Source organism: Calliphora vicina, chromosome 1 (genome assembly GCF_958450345.1).
Source record: "Calliphora vicina chromosome 1, idCalVici1.1, whole genome shotgun sequence".
Lineage (NCBI taxonomy): Eukaryota > Metazoa > Arthropoda > Insecta > Diptera > Calliphoridae > Calliphora > Calliphora vicina.
In genome coordinates this window covers 16,085,852-16,104,905 of record NC_088780.1, presented here as the reverse complement: position 1 = coordinate 16,104,905, position 19,054 = coordinate 16,085,852, and the positions used below count along the sequence as shown (strand labels likewise).

At 31.0% G+C, this 19,054-nt stretch overlaps 1 protein-coding gene across 1 annotated transcript; it reads right to left on the bottom strand.

The window, feature by feature from the left end:
- Positions 1 to 1,417: 1,417 nt before the first annotated feature.
- On the bottom strand, positions 1,418 to 18,898 carry Wdr33 (WD repeat domain 33). Its single transcript, XM_065499144.1, has 7 exons — positions 18,578 to 18,898; positions 18,244 to 18,513; positions 10,268 to 10,419; positions 8,332 to 8,429; positions 3,651 to 3,777; positions 3,360 to 3,593; positions 1,418 to 3,295 (listed from the first exon to the last, which is right to left on the bottom strand). Exons 1-7 carry the CDS (start codon positions 18,857 to 18,859, stop codon positions 2,038 to 2,040), a joined length of 2,421 nt encoding a protein of 806 aa, XP_065355216.1. The 5' UTR covers positions 18,860 to 18,898; the 3' UTR covers positions 1,418 to 2,037.
- Positions 18,899 to 19,054: the final 156 nt, after the last annotated feature.

Below are 19,054 nucleotides of genomic sequence, written 5' to 3'. Positions count from 1 at the left end.
CGCTTTTCTTTTAAGACGTCTTTAATCCATTTTTCGTGTTAAACTATATTTTTATGAATATGTTATTGATAGGATAAGAAATAAAATTTTATTTTCTCACAAATTGACAAAAGAATAATAAGTATGTATATGAATTTGTCAATTTGTGCAAAAATAAAATTTGACATTAAAAAAAAACTCGAACATTATTCCCCATTTCTATAAAATATTAAAATACGATATTCTTAAAAATGTAGATTGGATAGAGCATCATAATAAATTCATATTTTCGATTTTAATTCGAAATAAGTTCGATAAAAAGAACTGACTCGAAATGTTGCATACTGGGTTATTTTCTAATATCAGCAGAATTATCGCCCATGTTCTGGAAAAAGGCAGCGTTTTCAAATCGTAAGCATTTCAGCATGTTCTGAAAATCACGCGTTTTGCTATTCGTTTCAGTATACACTAGCGGTTTGAAAACGCCAAATTTCTAGCGTTTTCGTTTGTCAGAACACCTGTTTTTAGCGATATGCGTTTTTCAGAACATGGGCGTATAATTGTGACAATCTTACGAATCAATTTCTTATCAGTGCATGAAGTTTAATCAAAAATGGGACGGATCCGAATAGGGGGTGTGGCACCTGCCATACAAACTAAATAGTTATTTTCGTTATACTATATGGAGAACTATAGTTGTGTAAGTCTTAAAATTATTCCCGAATATCTCACTTATTCATCCTTATCGTGGTTGGCGTAAACGTCATACGCCTACGACAGTTTCGTACTAGATTAAAGAAACAGTTTGCATTTTATCTTTAATCTAGTACGAAACAGTCGTAGGCGTATGACGTTTACGCCAACCACGATAAGGGTGATTATTGAACATAGTTTAGCTGAAAAAGTATTGTATTAGTGGGAGTGGCACCTCCCACTGCAAAGTAAATCCTTAATTTAGAATATCTGAAGAACTATAATCGTAAAAGTATTTAAACTTTGTACGAATTAATTTCTTATCACTATACGGAGTTTGGCTGAAAATGGGCGGAATTGTATTAGAGGGCGTGGCACCTGTTATACAAAGTAAATAGTTATTTTCGAATATCTCGCGAACTATAATTGTGAAAGACTTCAAACTTTATCAGCCCAATTATGAAAACTATTCCCGGGGAGTCTATTTCCCTTTTCTTATTTTTAACATTGAATTTGAATATTTAGGAAAAATGGGAAAAGGGAAAAAAACTCCCGCGGATTTTTTTTCATAATTGAATCAATTTCGTATCACTGCACCACTCACGAACAACGTTGGCTTTATACATAGGGTTGTTGTCCTGATACAATTCAAAAGTTCTTGTAATTCCCATTTTTTCTGAAGATTGTTTGTTTCTCTCAGATTTGTATTCATAAAAATCTGTAGCATTAGATAAAACAGCCAGCGTTTAAAAATTAACATATACAGTTTCTTTTATTTTATTAACCTTATTATTGTTTTTATATATCATGTATGTATATTATTTTTCTTTTTTGTTTTTTGTTTTTATTAACTTTACAAATTCTAGTGTCCTTGTAACAGAATCTAACTTAACCTCAATAATAAAATTACTTAATTCTTTATTGAAAATTTCTTATTACGAAACGTATGTTTTTCTTTTTTTTTCAAAGTTTCATGCAAAGTTTAAAGTAATCATAATGAAGTTTTTGTTTAATTTAACATTCATAATTATAAATTAACCTTTGAACAAAATACAAAAAACTTCATTAATTATGCAGAAATTGTGTATAAAAAGTTTAACTAAGAATTTTGTATGCCAAAACTAAAAATAGCATTTAAAATCATAAAAACTACAATAAAAAGAAATAAAAGGAAAAAAGTTAAGCCAGATTTCAAGAAAAGGTAATTCAAAATTAATTAAAACTAGAAAAAAGGGCAAAACTTTGGGGTGGATTTGTTTTGTGTGTTGAAATATAAATAAGAAAGAAAAAAAAATAAAGGGGAATAAATGGCTGGATGACTTAAGTTTAGTTGCAGTAGTAGATTAAAGAATTGTGTTAGTTTTCTTAAAAACGTCTATTGCGGTTGCCACGATTGCGGCCGCCGCCTCCACCCTCATTGCCACTACGATTGCCGCCACCACCTCGCCTATTACGTCTGTTGTTGTTTTGGTTGTTGTTGTTAGAGCTTTGATTATTGTTGCTGTTGTTGGAAAACATATCACCTTTGGAATTCGATTGATTAAATGGAGGACTATCGTTGCGCACATTGTTATTGTTGTTATTGAAATTATTGGAATTGTTGTTGAAACCATTTTGATTTGCACCATTCTGAGGGCCATTCCAGGGACCATTATTATTCGCCCAGGGACCGGGAAAGTTGCCACCAGGCGCTTGATTGAAGTTCGGTTGTGGTGAGTCTCTCATTTCATCGTTTGCTGGCGGCTGTTGTTGCTGCAGTTGCTGTTTAATGGTGATTAGACAAGGCAGGAAGGGTTTTTTCAAACTTAACAATTCTTTAACAAATACCGCTTGGGGATAATGTTGTCTGCCATCCACTCGTGTCTTTTTCGTGGGCGGCGAAGTGTCTCTGCGCTCTAGCGTGGGCGACACTGATCTTGAACGTTCTCTGGCTGGCACCACATCCCTTAACTCCTCCAGTTTGCCGGAATCTATATATTTATTGAGATAATCGGGTCCCTGACGTACAGCCAACATTAGCCTGGAGTCTGGATGTACTCGAATGAAACGGTCATAGACCAAAATGCCCACAATGGCCTGGGGATCCATAGTTGTTAGTACACCACTGGCCAGCATGCCCTCGATGGCATTTTCACTGACCTGTTGAGGCGTTAAGCCACCAGTATCGGGTCGCCTTTCACGAGGCGCATATACAATCTCCTCTTCCATTTCGTCGGGTCGCCTAGAGCCAGCCCATTGTGCTTGAAAGTTCCTAGGTATGGGTTTGCTATAGGGCACCTTTTTCTCTTGATCTTTGGCCATATTACTGGACGGATCCAATTCCAGACCGGGTATAAAACCTTTGTCGGCCGTTAAACTTTCGGTAAACTCTACCTTATCCTCAGGACCCATACCGGGTATGACGGCATCATCATATTCACAGTCATCCAAGGCAGCCAAACTGGCTGGCAAAGTATTCAAGTTGTATTTGTCTCTCATCAAGTCTCCAGGACGGTTACGAGTCCAAAATTTAATAGTATGATCATTGGAACCGGAACACAATATATGGCCCAAGGGATGCCAAGCCAATGTCCAGACTATACTGTCATGTGCAGTTTCTACACAGCCAATTTCTTTGTCCGTACTAAAAACAAAACCACAAAAAGTTACAATTTATAAACTAATTAAGAAAAACTCCTCAAACTTACCCCACATTCCAAAATAATATCGAACCATCTGATCCTCCAGAACAAAATAGACCCTCATGCACTGGATGCCAGGACACTGAACTGGCTTCTTTTTTATGACCTCTAAATACCTGGGCCTCTTCTTTTAGATTTCTTATATCGAACAGTTTGAGTAAATGATCTCTGGAGGCTGTTACCAGCCAGTTACCATTATCATTCCATTTCAAGTCCATAACTGTAGATTTGTGAGCGTGCCTAAAGTAGATTGCAATTATAAAATCTGTTTTATGTTCTTCTATTATTAAAACTTACAGTGTAGCCAAAGCTTGACCACTTTTAGGATCCCATAGTTTTATGGGCTGCTGATTATCTTTACTGCCCGATACTATAAGACCCTTTTGAGGATGCCAGTGTACACATTTGACATCAGCACCATGACCTAAAAGTAAGAAAGATTAATTGTTTGTCTTTTTTTAAATTTACTTCAGTTAGAGTGATGTAAAAGTGAAAATGGATTAAATCTGTAAAAAAGGTGTGGATATCGGCATTAATAAAGCACAGATAGTTGAGGACATAAATATGTCGTCCGACAAAGAATTCTGAAATTTTTAATTTTCGGCATTTCTGAACCGAATAAGTCCGTTATATTATCTGTCTATCAAATCTACAAACTAATCAACTGTGTTTGGACTATATCTTCCAAAGCAATTTATTTAAAAATAGGATTGCGATTTATTGCATTAAACCATCAATAAAATCTTAACATTGACGTGCATCGCCCTGAGTAACAATCTTGTAGCGATGAGGTGAGTTAAGAGTACGCTGGTAACTAATTTGAAAGCTAACTTAAAATCATTAAATTTCAACTCCGTTTTTGATGATTTTGAATAACAAAATTCTAGAACATTTCTCGATTTAAACCGTCATACGGTTATCGTTGTATCAACTTCACTATCTTTATCAGCATAAACCAATGGCTTTACGTGGCCCACAAGAAATAATCGAGAGTTCCTTGGAGGCCAATTGACAACAGGTCCATTTCTCGAAATCAAGTTATGGGCAAATTTTGTTTTCAATAAATCGATAGTTGCGGTCGCCGTATGGCACGTAGCATCATCCTATTGGAATTATATTTACCCAGATCAATGTCATCCATATTTTCAAACAAAAAAATCATGGATCATAGTGCGGTAACGATCTACATTGAAGGTAACGCGAGCAAAAATTACCATTTTCGAATAACAAATAATTCGATTAATTTTATATGGAATAATAGAATAAAACAAATAAAAATTATTGATTTAATTTATCAGTTTTCAAATAGTAATTTTTGATTTTTTTAAGATAATGAAATTCTACAATCTATCCATTGATTAAAATTTAAAAGTTTCGATTTGTTGCAGAATGGGCCAAATAAAAGATTCGGTTCTTAAAAAAGGATTTAAGTCGTCTAAAGGAGCTGCAAGATAAAATTATATTAACAAATTTTATTTTGAACGAACATATTATATTCGAACAAGTTAAATTCACTTATTCAATTACATATTCGTTTTATTCGAACAAAAGAAAAAACTAATAATTTGGATATCCTACTGTGTAGGATTTGTTCTGAATTGGTCTCACTGCATATGCCAAAAATGAGCATCTTCGCACAATTTTGCGATAAAACTATCGTCTATAAATTGCGCGAATCGGGGACAGATTTTCAAAGTAAATTTGGATAATTTGGTAGCGTTGTTCAAGCGCCAAATCATAAATGTCGAAAAGTGAGCGCAGAATGACAGTTTGTTTGACATTTAATCCTTTCGAAAATTATATGGCGCGTAAAAAAGATATCAGCCCAATTATGAATAAAAAATTCCGCGGGAGTTTGTTCCCCGGGAGTTTTTTCCCATTGAATTTAAATAGGAAAAATGAGAAAAGGGAAAAAACTCCCGGGGAATTTTTATTCATAATTGGGCTGTATATGAAACTTTTTAGTGTTAGAGTCCGACCGAATATTCGGTTTCAGTTTCGGATTAGGTTAAAAATCGGGCTAATACCAGGATTCGGACCAATTTTTACCGAATACTGGAAAAACAAGAATTATGGAATTTTAAAGTAGAAACTTGCTTAGAATATAATTAATAGAAAACCCAAATTTTTTTTATTGTAAACTAGTTGACCGCCCCAGCTTCGCCCGGTGTTATTTACTAATGTTAGTTCTTCAAGTTTCTCCAACCCACATACACCTGCCTGTTCTCATTTATTTGCAAATAAAATATCTAAATTTGTACTGCATACTTTAGGGGTCTTTTTTTATTACAATTGACTGGACCCAAAAAAATATTTCCGAGTTTTACCCGGAATTTTTGACTTTATTTCTTTACAAACCATCTCCTGAAAATTTCGAATCGAATAAAAAAAAAATCTGCCAAATTGCTCCAGCCACTCTCACGTAATGACATTACATACATGGACCATTTCATTTTTATATACATATATAGATTGTCTAAACGTCCTGTAAAAACCGTCGAAAAAACTTCAGTTCAAAATTAAAAACAAGTAAGACAGCTGTATTCGGCTGTGCCGAATCTTATATACCCTTCACCAAATTATACTTCAAAATAAAAATTTTAAATATTTTTAGGTGAAAAAAATTAATTTTTTTTTTGCAATATTTTCATTTTTTGGAAAAAAAAATTCGAAATGTTTTTTTTTAATAATTTTAAAATTTTTTTTTTAATTTTAATAAAAAATTCTTTATTTTTTAATTTTTTTTTTTTGGTGAATCCAAATCTTCAATAATTCTGTCAGACATGCTTTCGGTAAGTTTGCTATTTAAAATCAGAAAAATCGGTCCACAAATGACTGAGATATGAGGAAAAATCCAGGACAACCTCGATTTTTTACCTATTTTTGACCTATATCTGGATTACTAAGCCATTAATATAGACAATATGGATATCTAATGATAGATATTTCAAAGACCTTTGCAACCATAGTAAGTTGGACCTACAATGGGTCAAAATCGGAAAAAATATTTTTTAACCCAAAAAAAAATTTTAAAATTTAAAAAATTTAAAGAAACAATTCCAAAAATTTTTTTTTTCCAAAAAATTAAAAAACTGCAAAAAAAATAAATATATTAAAAAAATTTTATTTTGATGTATAATTTGCTGAAGGGTATATAAGATTCGGCACAACCGAATATAGCTCTGTTACTTGTTTTAATTTATTTTGTTCTTTTATGAGCACCTTAAATATTTCGAATTTAAAGTTGAATTTTCGAACATACATATCTTAAAAATGCTTATATTCTGAAACTACATTGAAAATTATTTAAAATTCATGAAAACATGAGTTCAAACTTTCGAATTAAATTCCGAATTTTCGAACATAATATTCTTTGTCATCAGGTTCATGCAAGATCTCCATATTATTTTAATAGCTGTTAAAATTTTTAGAACATAACTTCGAACATTCGAATTCGATTTTATTTTTTTTACACATACATGTCCTAAGTAGTGAGTCAATTGAACCTTTTGAATTACAATGAGACGGTCTGATATATTGTCAACGGATTGGATTCACATACCGGTTACAAAGAGTCAGTTACCTTACTAGCTACCTAACTGGTTACTTGATCAGATATATAACTAGTTCTTTTAACATGTATGGGTCAGTTAAAAAAGACATCTCATAGACATTCTAATAAACGATTGCTTGTAAACAAACCTTCCTCCGACAACTCTTCAATAGATTACTTCTGGTGGGTTAAATAACTACTTTCTGAAGTGCAGTACAAAATTAACATTTAATGTGACTAGATTACTATAGATTACATAGAGACACTAGAGTGACAATTGACTTCACGCTATTACCTGGGCTGTATAAAGTAAACAATCGACTTATCTCTGCACTGCAAATATATAAATTAGAGTCAACCAAGTGATCAGACATTAACGACAATTATTGTCTATAAGGTTTACATTGCCCAGCAGTTAAGCAAGTATTCAATGTATCCTTTATAGACAGTAATTGTCACTAATGTCTGATCACTTGCCAAACTCCAATTTGTACTGCACTGTTTTATGAGTAAATCGTACAACCTAGCGTGAAGTCAATTGTCACTTTATTGTCTCTAAGTAATCTAGAGTGTAGTCACTTTAAATGTTTAGAAATAACCTATTTGAGAATGGTCTTCGTCTAGGAGATGGCTTTTTAACTAACCAAAATAACTAGTTTTGTAGCTAATCAAGTAAGTAGTTTGGTAGCTAGTAAGTTAATTGACTCTATGTAACCGGTATGTGAATCCAATGCGTTGACTACTTTGGACCAGCTATCAGAAAGTCTCATTGTAATAAAAAAAGGTCAATTGACGCCCTGCTTAGGACATGCACGTGTTAAAATAACTATTCACTAGTTCGGGACAGTCTAGCAAAACTGCTTAACAGCTGTCTAACTTCTGGTTATTCTTTGATTTGTATTGAAAACAAAAACAAATTTTTGGTATATTATTTTTGTTTTCCATAAACTATCTCTTTAAGCTCGGACTTTGAAAATATGTCCCTTAATGCTGGTTCACACAGGTCAAGTTTACTTGAGCAAGTTTTGCGTTTATAGAAGAGAGAGTAAGAAAAAGAGGACAATCTTTCCAATCTCGTCTCCTCTCTCATCTACAAACTCAAGACTTAAGCAAGTAAACTTGACGTATGTGAACCAGGATCCAAATTACCGCATTCGTGAAATGATTTCAATATCGAAATTATATTAAAATGTACTAAATTTCTTGCACGATGTCGAGTGTCATAATCTCGATTAGTTTTACTATATATCCAATGCGATAATTTAGCCCCAGCTCATAATGTGTTTTGAAAGTTGAAATCATTTAAAATTTAACCTAAAATTTTTTCCCAACATTTTACAAAACCTACAAAATACTATTACTATTTCTTTTAAATAAAAAAACACTTTAAATTTATGCATCACACAATTTGTGCACTGTACTTACCCCTTAAAACTTTCTCCTCTTGACATCTAAGAAAATCAAATATCCGCAAAGTACCATCATCGCTGCAGCTGACAAATTTACTATCGGTCGGACTAAAACTACACGTTCAAACGACCAGCAAGAAAACCGGAAACGACAATAACGAAGAGTAAGTGAGGATGACGAAGGCGCCGGAAATTAAACACACAAATAGCAGCAAGTAGTTAGATGATGAATGCAGCAGCATCAGCAACAGCATTAAAATTAAATATCAACAAGGATGAGCAGGCCATAAATAAAATGATGATGTTAGAAAATTCGATTAATAGTCCAAGTACATCCACATCCAGCCATAAGTATAACATACAGGAGCACACCAGTAAACGTAAGGGATTGGTTGTTGAAAGTAGTAAAGTAGAGTTGGTTGATTGAGATTTGTTGTAGTTTGAGTTTAAGTTTAGCATTTTGTTTTTATTTATATATTTTTTTAAAAATATATACAGTTTGTATTGAATGTAGCACATTTAGTTTTTTATTTCGTTGAACCATAATTGAAGACATAAAATTATTTTTACATTTGTTTTGTTTTTATTTTTTAAATGTGTTACAAAAAAAGGAAAATATAAATATTTATTTAGAAAAATTGAGTTATACATATATTAAAAGTTAATTAATTTTATTATTTGTTTTGTTTTTGTAAAAAAAAAGAATGAATAAATACCCCTAAAATCAAAAAATATAAAAACTGAAAACTCAATAATTTTTTTATTGAATTATTTTTAATTTTATTAACACAGCCCTAAACAGTTTTGCGAAATTAATAAAAATGCCAAAGCCTTGTTTTCTAATAAAAATTAACTTTATTTATTACAAATTTCCCTAGAAAATTTAAGATTCAGGGTGAGTGGGACAGTAAAAAATACGAAAATTTTGTTGCTGAATGTTAACTTTATTTAAAAATACACCAAAAATTAAATGAAAAAGGAAATTATAAATAAAAAAACAGAAATTAAATAAAAAATTGTTAAAAAAAAGCAAGAAAAACAAATGATTAAACGTTTTGGTCCTCTCCAACATCGAGAAACTGGTTAACGGGCTGGTTGGTGGTCCAGGAATTATTAAAAACTAACAAAACTAATTTAAAATTTCTATTCATTTTCATTTTTATTTTAATATATTTCTTTATTTATTTAATTGTTGGATTTTAAATATTTTAAATTAGTTTTTCTTTTAATAATTTCTTTACGAAAGAGAGATTTGGTTTCATGTCATTTCCTATTTCACTTGATTTTCAGTTTAAAACTGCATTATTGAAAGATGGATCAAATTAAAAACGTTTAGTTTTGTTTGGTTTGTATGAAAAATTGGTAATTTTTATTGAATACTTTGATTTTTATTGTAGTTTGATGTTGTTTTTCTTTATTTTATATTAATATGTTTTTTTTTTTTTTTGTAAATGGTTTAATATTAAATATTGTTTGTTATTTAAGTTTTATTTGAGTATAAAAACAAAAGTCTTTGGCTTTTTATTTAGTTTAAACAATAAAATATCACAGTTTTGTTTTGTTTAATTTAAGTTAGAGCATAATAAATAAACTATTTAAACAATATTATGGCAGAGTTTGTTAAAGGCAGTTGTTGTGTTGTGTTTGGTTTTATTTATTTCTTTTTTGAGGGGTAGAGGGGGTGTTGGGTTTTTTAAACTTTATTTATATTACAACAACTCAGTGTACACACAACAAACATAAACTCTGCCATTTAATTGTTAGTTAAATATTTTTAAAAAAATCTACCTAAAAAAGGTTTCCCTATTAAAAAAAACTTTATTATTTTCCATGTTTCTATTAAACAACTAATTACTATAACTATTATTATTATCATCTTTATTATTATTATTATCATTATTAATAGACTTAGTAAAAATTGTATGTAAGAAAAAACAATTGTGAAGCTATACCTTATTCCCCTAATCGCTTCCTTGTGGGCCTGAAACATTTTCACATTGTTCATATTCGACTGCCAGTATTTAACGTAACCGCCATGATCCCCCGTCACCATCCAACTGTCATTGTGTGACCAAACCATGGTGCGCACTGAGGTGTCGTGAGCCTGTAAACAAATTGGTAATATTATTAAAAATTAAACATTTAAAAAAATTCATTTAAGTAAAAACAACTACACTTTTATTTTGTATTTAAGGGAACCAACACTATTTAAAAACTTTTCCTAAATAATGGGTGATTCTAGTAGAGATACTTTTTTCAATAGCCTTTTTTGACAGATCACGTGTGAGTCGAGTCAGCTGTCATGTTATTTTTGTTTAGTACTGTATGGCATTTCATAATGGAAAGACTTACTCCTGAACAACGTTTACAAATCGTTCAACTTTATTACGAAAATTCAAAATTCTGTGAGGAATATGTTTCGTCCACTTCGCTCAACTTATTTTGTTCAGCGATGAGGCCAATTTCTGGGTCAATGGGTATGTAAACAAATAAAATTGCCACATTTGGGACGAAGAGCAACCTGAAGAGATTCAAGAAAAACAACAGTTTGGTGTGGTTTGTAGGCCGGTGGAATCATCGTTTCATATTTCTTTAAAAATGATGCCAGTGCGAACGTTACCGTCAATGGCGACCGTTATCGTGCCATATAATAACCGACTATTTGCCTGAAATTTAAGCTCGTAATCTCGGCGACATTTAGTTTCAGCAAAATGGCGCCACTTCACACACATCGCATCAATCAATGGATTTATTGAGAGAACACTTCGGTGAGCACATAATTTCACGTTTTGGGCCGGTCGATTGGCCACCAAGATCGTGTGATATCACATCGTTAGACTTTTTCCTGTGGGGATATGTAAAGTCTAAAGTTTATACGGACAAACCCGCTTCGATTCAGGCCTTGGAGGAAAACATCACGCGTGTCATTCGACAGTTACCAGTCGAAATGCTCGAACGAGTCATCGAAAATTGGACTCAACGGATGCAACATCTGCGACGTAGCAACGGCCAACATTTGATAGATATAATCGTCAAAAAATAAATGCCAAAGAATGTTCTTTCAAATGATAATAAACATTCCCCATTAAATTTTAATTTTCTGTGTTTTTTTCTTTAAAAAAGTAGGGATCCTCGAAATGGATCACGCTTTATTTATATCTGTGGACTTTTGACAAAACAACTTAAGTTGAATTTTCAAATTTTTCAGGAGAGCATAAAAACTGTTGAATTGATTATTTGTCCTTGAAGAACCATTTAAGTTGCTATGTCAAAAGTCCACATTCAAAAAGATCGATTTGAAAGAGTGTGATGATTTTCGTTGGAATTCAAGAATGATTTGTTAACTTTTGCGTTATCATTTCCTTGCTAAATAATACCCCAAATTACAAATATCAAGTAATTTAAAACAATTCAGTCCACAACTATGATAACAACTAATCGAAATGTATCTAATGGGAATTTTTAATAAATTCATAACAACCCTTTTCAATTTCAAAACGGTTTATTTTCAAAATCGATTTCCATCACATGCCTTCGATTTCCATACCACATAAACTTTCGAGAACAACAAATAAATTATTATAAAATTCATAATTTCCAAAAAAAAATCATAAAAATCGCTAAATCTCAAATTACAAAAATTTTAATAACATCACCAATTTCCTAACAATTGCCTAATCAGAAATTTACGAAATGATCGCGCATTTATATTATACTATCTAAAACCCGATTATATTACCCGTATCGTAATGAAATTAAAAGTTTTGAATTAAATAATATATGTATGTAAAATGTGAAAGCTATTCGGGCAAAGTTTGAATAATCTCATAATTATAGTTCTCAAGATATTTAGAAATAACTGTTTACTTTGCATGGGATTTGACTCACCCTCTGTACCATCTCCTCCCGATTCTTTGTTAAACTGAATGCAGTGATACGATATTGATTCATATAAAGTTTGAAGACTTTCACAATTATAGTTCCTGATATATTGGAAAATAACTATTTACTTTTACCGATTTATAGCCTCATTTATGTTTTACTTTATTTTTTTATAAAAAAATCGATTTTTGGTTGAAAATATAAGTGATCACAGATGATCGTCCTTTTTCTATTTGGACCACTATTTACCGATTTATAGCCACTTTTATGTTTTACTTGATTTTCTTATAAAAATAGATTTTTGGTTGAAAATATAAGTGATCACAGATGATCGTAAATTAGGCTATAAATAGGAAATTAATTTGTACAAAGTTTAAATTCAGATATTCGAAATTAAACATTTACATTGTATGGGAGTTGCCACGTCCACTTATACAATACCGCCCATTTTCAGCTAAACTATGTACAATAATAAGGGCCGAAATTTTAAGACTTCCACAACTATAGTTCTGAAGATATTCGAAAATAACTATTTACTTTGTATGGGAGGGTCTATAGCCCCTGTTCCGATCCGTCTCAGTTTTGGTTAAACTTCATGCACTGATAAGACATTGTTTTGTATAAAGTTTTAAGACTGTCACAATTATAGTTTTGCAGATATTCGAAAATAACTATTTTCTTGGAACGCCCAATTTCGCCCATTTTCAGCCAAGAAGTGCACATTAGTAACGAAGTAAATTTCGCGAAGTTTCGCGGTATTCACAATTATAGTTAACCAGATATTCTACAACAGCTATTTACTTTTTATGGAAAGTGACACGCCCACTTGAAATTTAAAAATAAAAAGTATGCTAGTAAAAATTTCAAGAGGATTGGTACAGTGTTTTATTTAAACAGTAGGGTATTCGAATTATTCGATTTTTCTCTTGTTCGAATAAAACGAATAATTCGAATAAGAGATTTTAACTTGTTCGAATAATTCGATCACACGTTTAAAATTAATCGAATTATTCGAATAATTTAAATTTTTTTTAAAAAAGTAAAGAATGAAGTTCTGATGTCGTTTTTTTAATATTTTATTGTTAAAGAAAAACAAAAAATAACGTTAAAGTTAACAATTCAAGTATTGATAATGTTAAAAAACATTCGAAAACAAAGTCCATCATTAAATTTTCAACAGAAATATTCTGATCAGATTAACTCCCGAACAATCTATAAAACTGACTAGCAAACCCATTAGTTTCCGTTTTGGAGCTATGTCTGCTTTTACACTGGACAATTTTTCTTGCGCAAGTCTAGAGTTTATAGGAGAGAGAGGCAAGAAGAAAGAAGAGGGGTACACACTTGCTTGTACTGGCACGTCTCTTCAATTCTCTTTTGTTTTCTCATTTTCAATATGGCGTCTATTAGGTTTTGACATACAAAATTGCTCACAGTCTTGCTGTGTGTAAACAGACGAGCAAGGGAATCGACGAGACTTGCTTCAAGTAAACTTGCCCTGTGTAAAAGCAGACTATGCTTTAAAAAATTTGAGCTAGTTGGACATGATCCTGAATTCAAGTACAATATAAACGTATTAAGAACTTTTTTATGTCGTTCATTAATTCCGGGTTTAAATTGAGTAAATTAATTATTCACTATTTCTAAATTATTTATAACAAATTGTATTATACATCAAGCTCTATCAACCTTGCCGAATTTTTGCTTACTAAAGTGGTCTTGGGGAACTACACAATAAAGGGAATCTGTAAAAAGATTGATATCATTTTCAGTGAACGTGGCTAATTTGAAGTCAGGCAGTGCATGATTGACGCATTTACAAATACGCAAAAAGTTTATTACCGTGTTAGACAAAGATGTTCAACGATGGTCAAAATCATGTATAAGACGAACTCCATGCTTTTCTTGCAACAAAACGTTAGTTTGCAATATTTGTGTTTATCATTCGATTTATTAAATATTTTGCAACACTTACGTACGCGGTTAATAACATCACTTATATACATACATATATTTTAAGATCACGGCCTCCATCTATTTCAATGTAATCATTATAAATGTCATCCTCAATATCACTTTCGACGACCCTTTCAAGATCACATTCTCCATCACATTCAACTCCACTTTAATCTAAGTTAGTATTTTGATTATTAATTGCGATTCTTCTAATATTTCGCCAGCTAAATAACAAATATTTTATTCCATGCCTTTTATTTTCATTGGTTCAAGTTAAAAATTTTGAATGATTTGTTTTCAGAATTGTAACTTCTTGCAGTAATATTTATATATTTATAGAAGGAGCTAACGGAATACTCATCTACATTGATCGAAAATCCCTTTGTCTTTAGTTATTTGTCGAATTTCAGAAACAATACAATTTTTGTGAGTCATTATTACATATTTAAAATTGAAATTATGAAAAATTTTAAGCAATTTAATAAATTTAAATATATATGTATGAACATTTATTCGTTTTATTCGATTATTCTACATAAAATTGTTCAAATAATTATTCTTAAGAAATTATTCGATTAACCGAACGATCATTAGTCGAATGAATACCCTACTAAACAGACACATTCTTTTTTATATATAGAGAAGATTATTTTCTTTCTTCTTTAAGAAAAATATTAAACAAAATTGTTAGTGAAAAAAAAAAAATTGGTGAAAAAAAAATAAAAAAATCCAATATTATAAAAAAATAATTCTTAATTAAGATAATAAAAATTATCAAAAATTAATTAAATTCGGAAAAATCGTCAAAATTAAAAAAAAAATTCACTTTAAATAAACTAGTTAATTTTTCAAAAATCATCAGCAAAATTTCACCTAAAATAGCTATTATAATAAAAACGAAAAATCTCATATTCACAATAAACTGGCTTTTTTAATCTTATATTTTATAAAAATCTTAAGTCATCTCTCCCACGCAAAATCGCCTACTTTTCAAAAATAACACCCATATCGCGGTTGGCGTGTGTGTTTAACCCTCCGTTAGTCGCAATCATTTTCAATCGAGACTAGTCGCAATGTATCAAATTGATATCAATAAAAAAAAAGGCGCGTTTCAAAAATAATCTCTTCACTTTTTATTTCGAAAACATAAAAACAATATTAAATGCAATTTATTTAAAAGAGCAATACAAAAAAAAGTTGCAGTAAAAATATTATTTTATCAAAAAATAGCGTAAAATTTAGGGTGTTTAAAAAAATTTACAATAAAAAATGTTTGCCTGTATCAACCAGATCAGTTGCGAGTAACGGAGGGTTAAGGGTGAATATATTTTTTACAAAATTAACAGTAGCATGTAATACTGCTATATTCGGCTGTGCCGAATCTTATATATCTTTCACCAAAGTATACTTTAAATAAATATTAAAAATTATCGGTAAAAAACATTTAGTTGAAAAAAAAAATTGTAAAAAAAATTTGATAAAAAACTTTTTTAGTGAAAACTAGGCCCTAATTTTGTAAATCACGTCACCAAAGTGATATTTATATGGAAAGCAAAAACAAAATTTCAAAAATTTCAAAAATTTGTTTTTGTTTTATATACAAAATTTTCAAATTATGAAAGGCAAATCAACGCTTGAATTTTGGTGCGTTTGTTCTGTTAAGAATTTGTATATAAAACAAAAACAAATTTTTCAAATTTTTGAAATTTTGTTTTCCATATAAATATCACTTTGTGACGTGATTAGGGCCCTAATTTTTGGTGAAAACAAATTTTGATGGAATTTTGTTTTTAATTTTATAAAAAAAAAAAAATTCAATATTACAGAAATTAAACAAAAGATAATAATTTTAATATCTTGGCGTATGTGTTTTACGCCAATGACAGTTTCGTACTAAATTAATGAAACTGGTTACATTTTATCTTTAATCTAGTACGAAACTGACATTGGCGTAAAGGGGTAATTTTTTTGTAAAGTATGCGTTTTTGAGTGAAATCAAAGATTGTTGTTAAATTTGTTTTGTTATAAAGTTTTTTAGGGAATTTTTTACAAAATTATCAGCCCAATTATGAATAAAAATTCCCAGGGAGTTTTTTCACTTTTCCCAATTTTCCTATTCAAAATCAATTTTCCTATTCAATCATTTCAAAAAAATGGAAAATTACACTCTGATTTTTTTACACTTTTAGACAACAAACACAAATAAAAAAATTCCACAAAAAATAAAACTTTTTGTTTTGTGTTTGTTGTCTAAAAGTGTAAAAAACAGAGTGTAATTTTCCATTTTTTTTAAATGAATTTTTTGGTGAAAAAAATTCTTGTAAAAAAATAAATTTGTTTATGAAAAAAAAATTTTGAAAAAAAAAAAATTTAAAAAAAATTGGTTAATAAATAGGGAGCATCAATCATGTATGAAAGTTAATTGGGTGGGGGCTTCGGAAATTTTATGTCAACAGACAGACGGACATGACTATATTGCTCCGCTTATTATCACGATTAAAAAAAAAATTTTAAATTACAAACGAAATGACAAACTTATATCTTCTTCTTATATATAAAAAGAAGTGTACATTTTGATGTCACCACTAACTGCGAAAACGGGTAGACCGATTTCAACCAAAATTTCAGGGTACGTTGGGGATGGTCTGTAGATGGTTTAGGTGAAGTTTGCACGAAATCGGCATAGTGGTTCCGGAGATATGTCTGGACCGATTTTTATCAAATTTTCAGTGAATCTTCAGATTTTTGATTTTCGGTCTGTGGGCGGAGGGCGTAGGGGCGTGGTAAAATCAAATTTTTACACTACACCGCTAATGACACTATACCCCTAATGATTTCAAGGTCAGTAATTGTGGCCAAACTTTTTGTCCGACACTGTATATTCAAATCGAGTTGCAATATAAAACAGAATTATTGTAAGGGCCAACAACGCGGACCGGGTTCAGCTAGTATAGTATAAAAATTAATATAGTAAATAACTCCAATCGTTGCAAATTATTTTAACATGTTTGTAAGTTTTCATCGTTGTCCTTAAAAAACTAAATACAAAAAATAATACAAATTGACTGAGAATTACACAAATTAATGCAAATCATGATAAAATAATTGTAGAAGGTAGAATCAACGTCAAACTTTGATTTTGATTTTTTTCATATTTTCTTTTGAATTGTATAATTGAGAATTTATTTTCTACTGAGTTTAACTTATGTTGTGTCATGATGCAAATGATTGTTGTTTTGGTAACAAGTAAAACTGTAAAATTTTGTAATTTGGGGGGCTGTTTGTTTTCTGTAAGGAGGTCAAGGCCAAGCAATTGTGCTACTTCTATTGGTTTAGTCTAAAAATCAATTTGGATTGAAGATCTATACGATTTTCAATATCATGGATCACATACATTCTGCATGATCTCTTCGTATACATGCCACGAAGTAATTTGTAATATACATTAATGAAGCTTTTAATATTTCTCCACTGGTGAGCCCACTTTACATCTTCTACGTATGCAACAAGTTATCTTAATCGCATACACCAAGTGCTTCCGTCTAGCGCTTTGAGAACCTTGTTCGGGATTGCATGAACTGAGAAGGTTGTTTAAGAGTTTTACAATTTTAAAATACAAATTGTTAGAACATTTTCATTCATAAGGCATAACCTAATTCCATTGCTATCGAAACGATCGATCAAGATCAATAATAATTTTTCAACCGAAAGCGTATAATTTTTGGACCAATATTACGATTTTAAAAAGTAATCTAAGTTAAACTATAGCTGATATATGAATCATGTGCATATGAAACATAAAGACGGACAAGGTTATATCAACTCCGCTATATATAACGACCCAGAATATATATACAATATGAGAGCACAAATGGCGAAGGGTATAATTAATGTTTTTTTATAAAGTAATTTCAATAAACTTGAAAAATTTAAAAAAAACCTTATTTAAGTACGTTACGGATTTGCTTCACAAAAGAAAACTTTAAACAAGTTTAAAATTCCACTTCATTAATTAAAATGTTCCTAATTGATGCCCTTAAAATGTAGTGTTTTACTCATAACATCCATTTTGTTTTGTAAAAAAACCTACTTGTAATATAGTCTCGAAATTGAATGTTAAACCATTCCACAAAGTAAATTCTCCCGAACTGGCGCCAGTAACCAAACGTCTGCCTTCGGGTGTCCAGGCCAAGGTGAAAATGGGACAACGCATTTTATTGGTGGCAGTCTTAACAAATCTTGTGGTTATAGCATTTGAAGGATTGTCCAGATAACTACTGGGCGGCAATAATTCCGGAACATAAATACTTTCCGGTTGTAAAGCAAAACGATCGCGGGAATCTCTTTGCCATAAACGGGCCTAGAATAAAACAAAAATTAATGACAAATATTGGATAAAGACACTCTAGAAAATCTTAACTTACCTCTAATTTTTTCACAATGGCCGCATTATAATCCACTGTCTTACGCATAACACTTTTACGTAAACGTTTGCCATCAAAATCATCCTGGGTCATTTGGAATGGCCTTTGGAAGCTGCCACTATTAAAGGCCTTAAAATAGGGCTTATTACCACCATGATGCCCATGATGGTAGTGAGGACGAAAGTGATTGCCATGGGAACCAGGCATGGGCGGGGGTATGCTGGTGTTCATGGCCAAATGTGAGGGGGCCGTGAGTTGGGGTGGTGGTTGTGAGACATCCATGCTAAAGACAAAACTTTTTATCTTTATATATACAGGTTTTTTTTAATAAGGGAAAATAGCAAAACTAATTACTTTTTTGTGGATTATTTTCAGTTTTATTGCTGAATTTCTTGTGGTTTTATCAAATAATATTTCTGACGCGTGTTTTTTTATTTTCAGCTTGTTGTCTAATTAATTCTTCCCCACCGTTTTTTT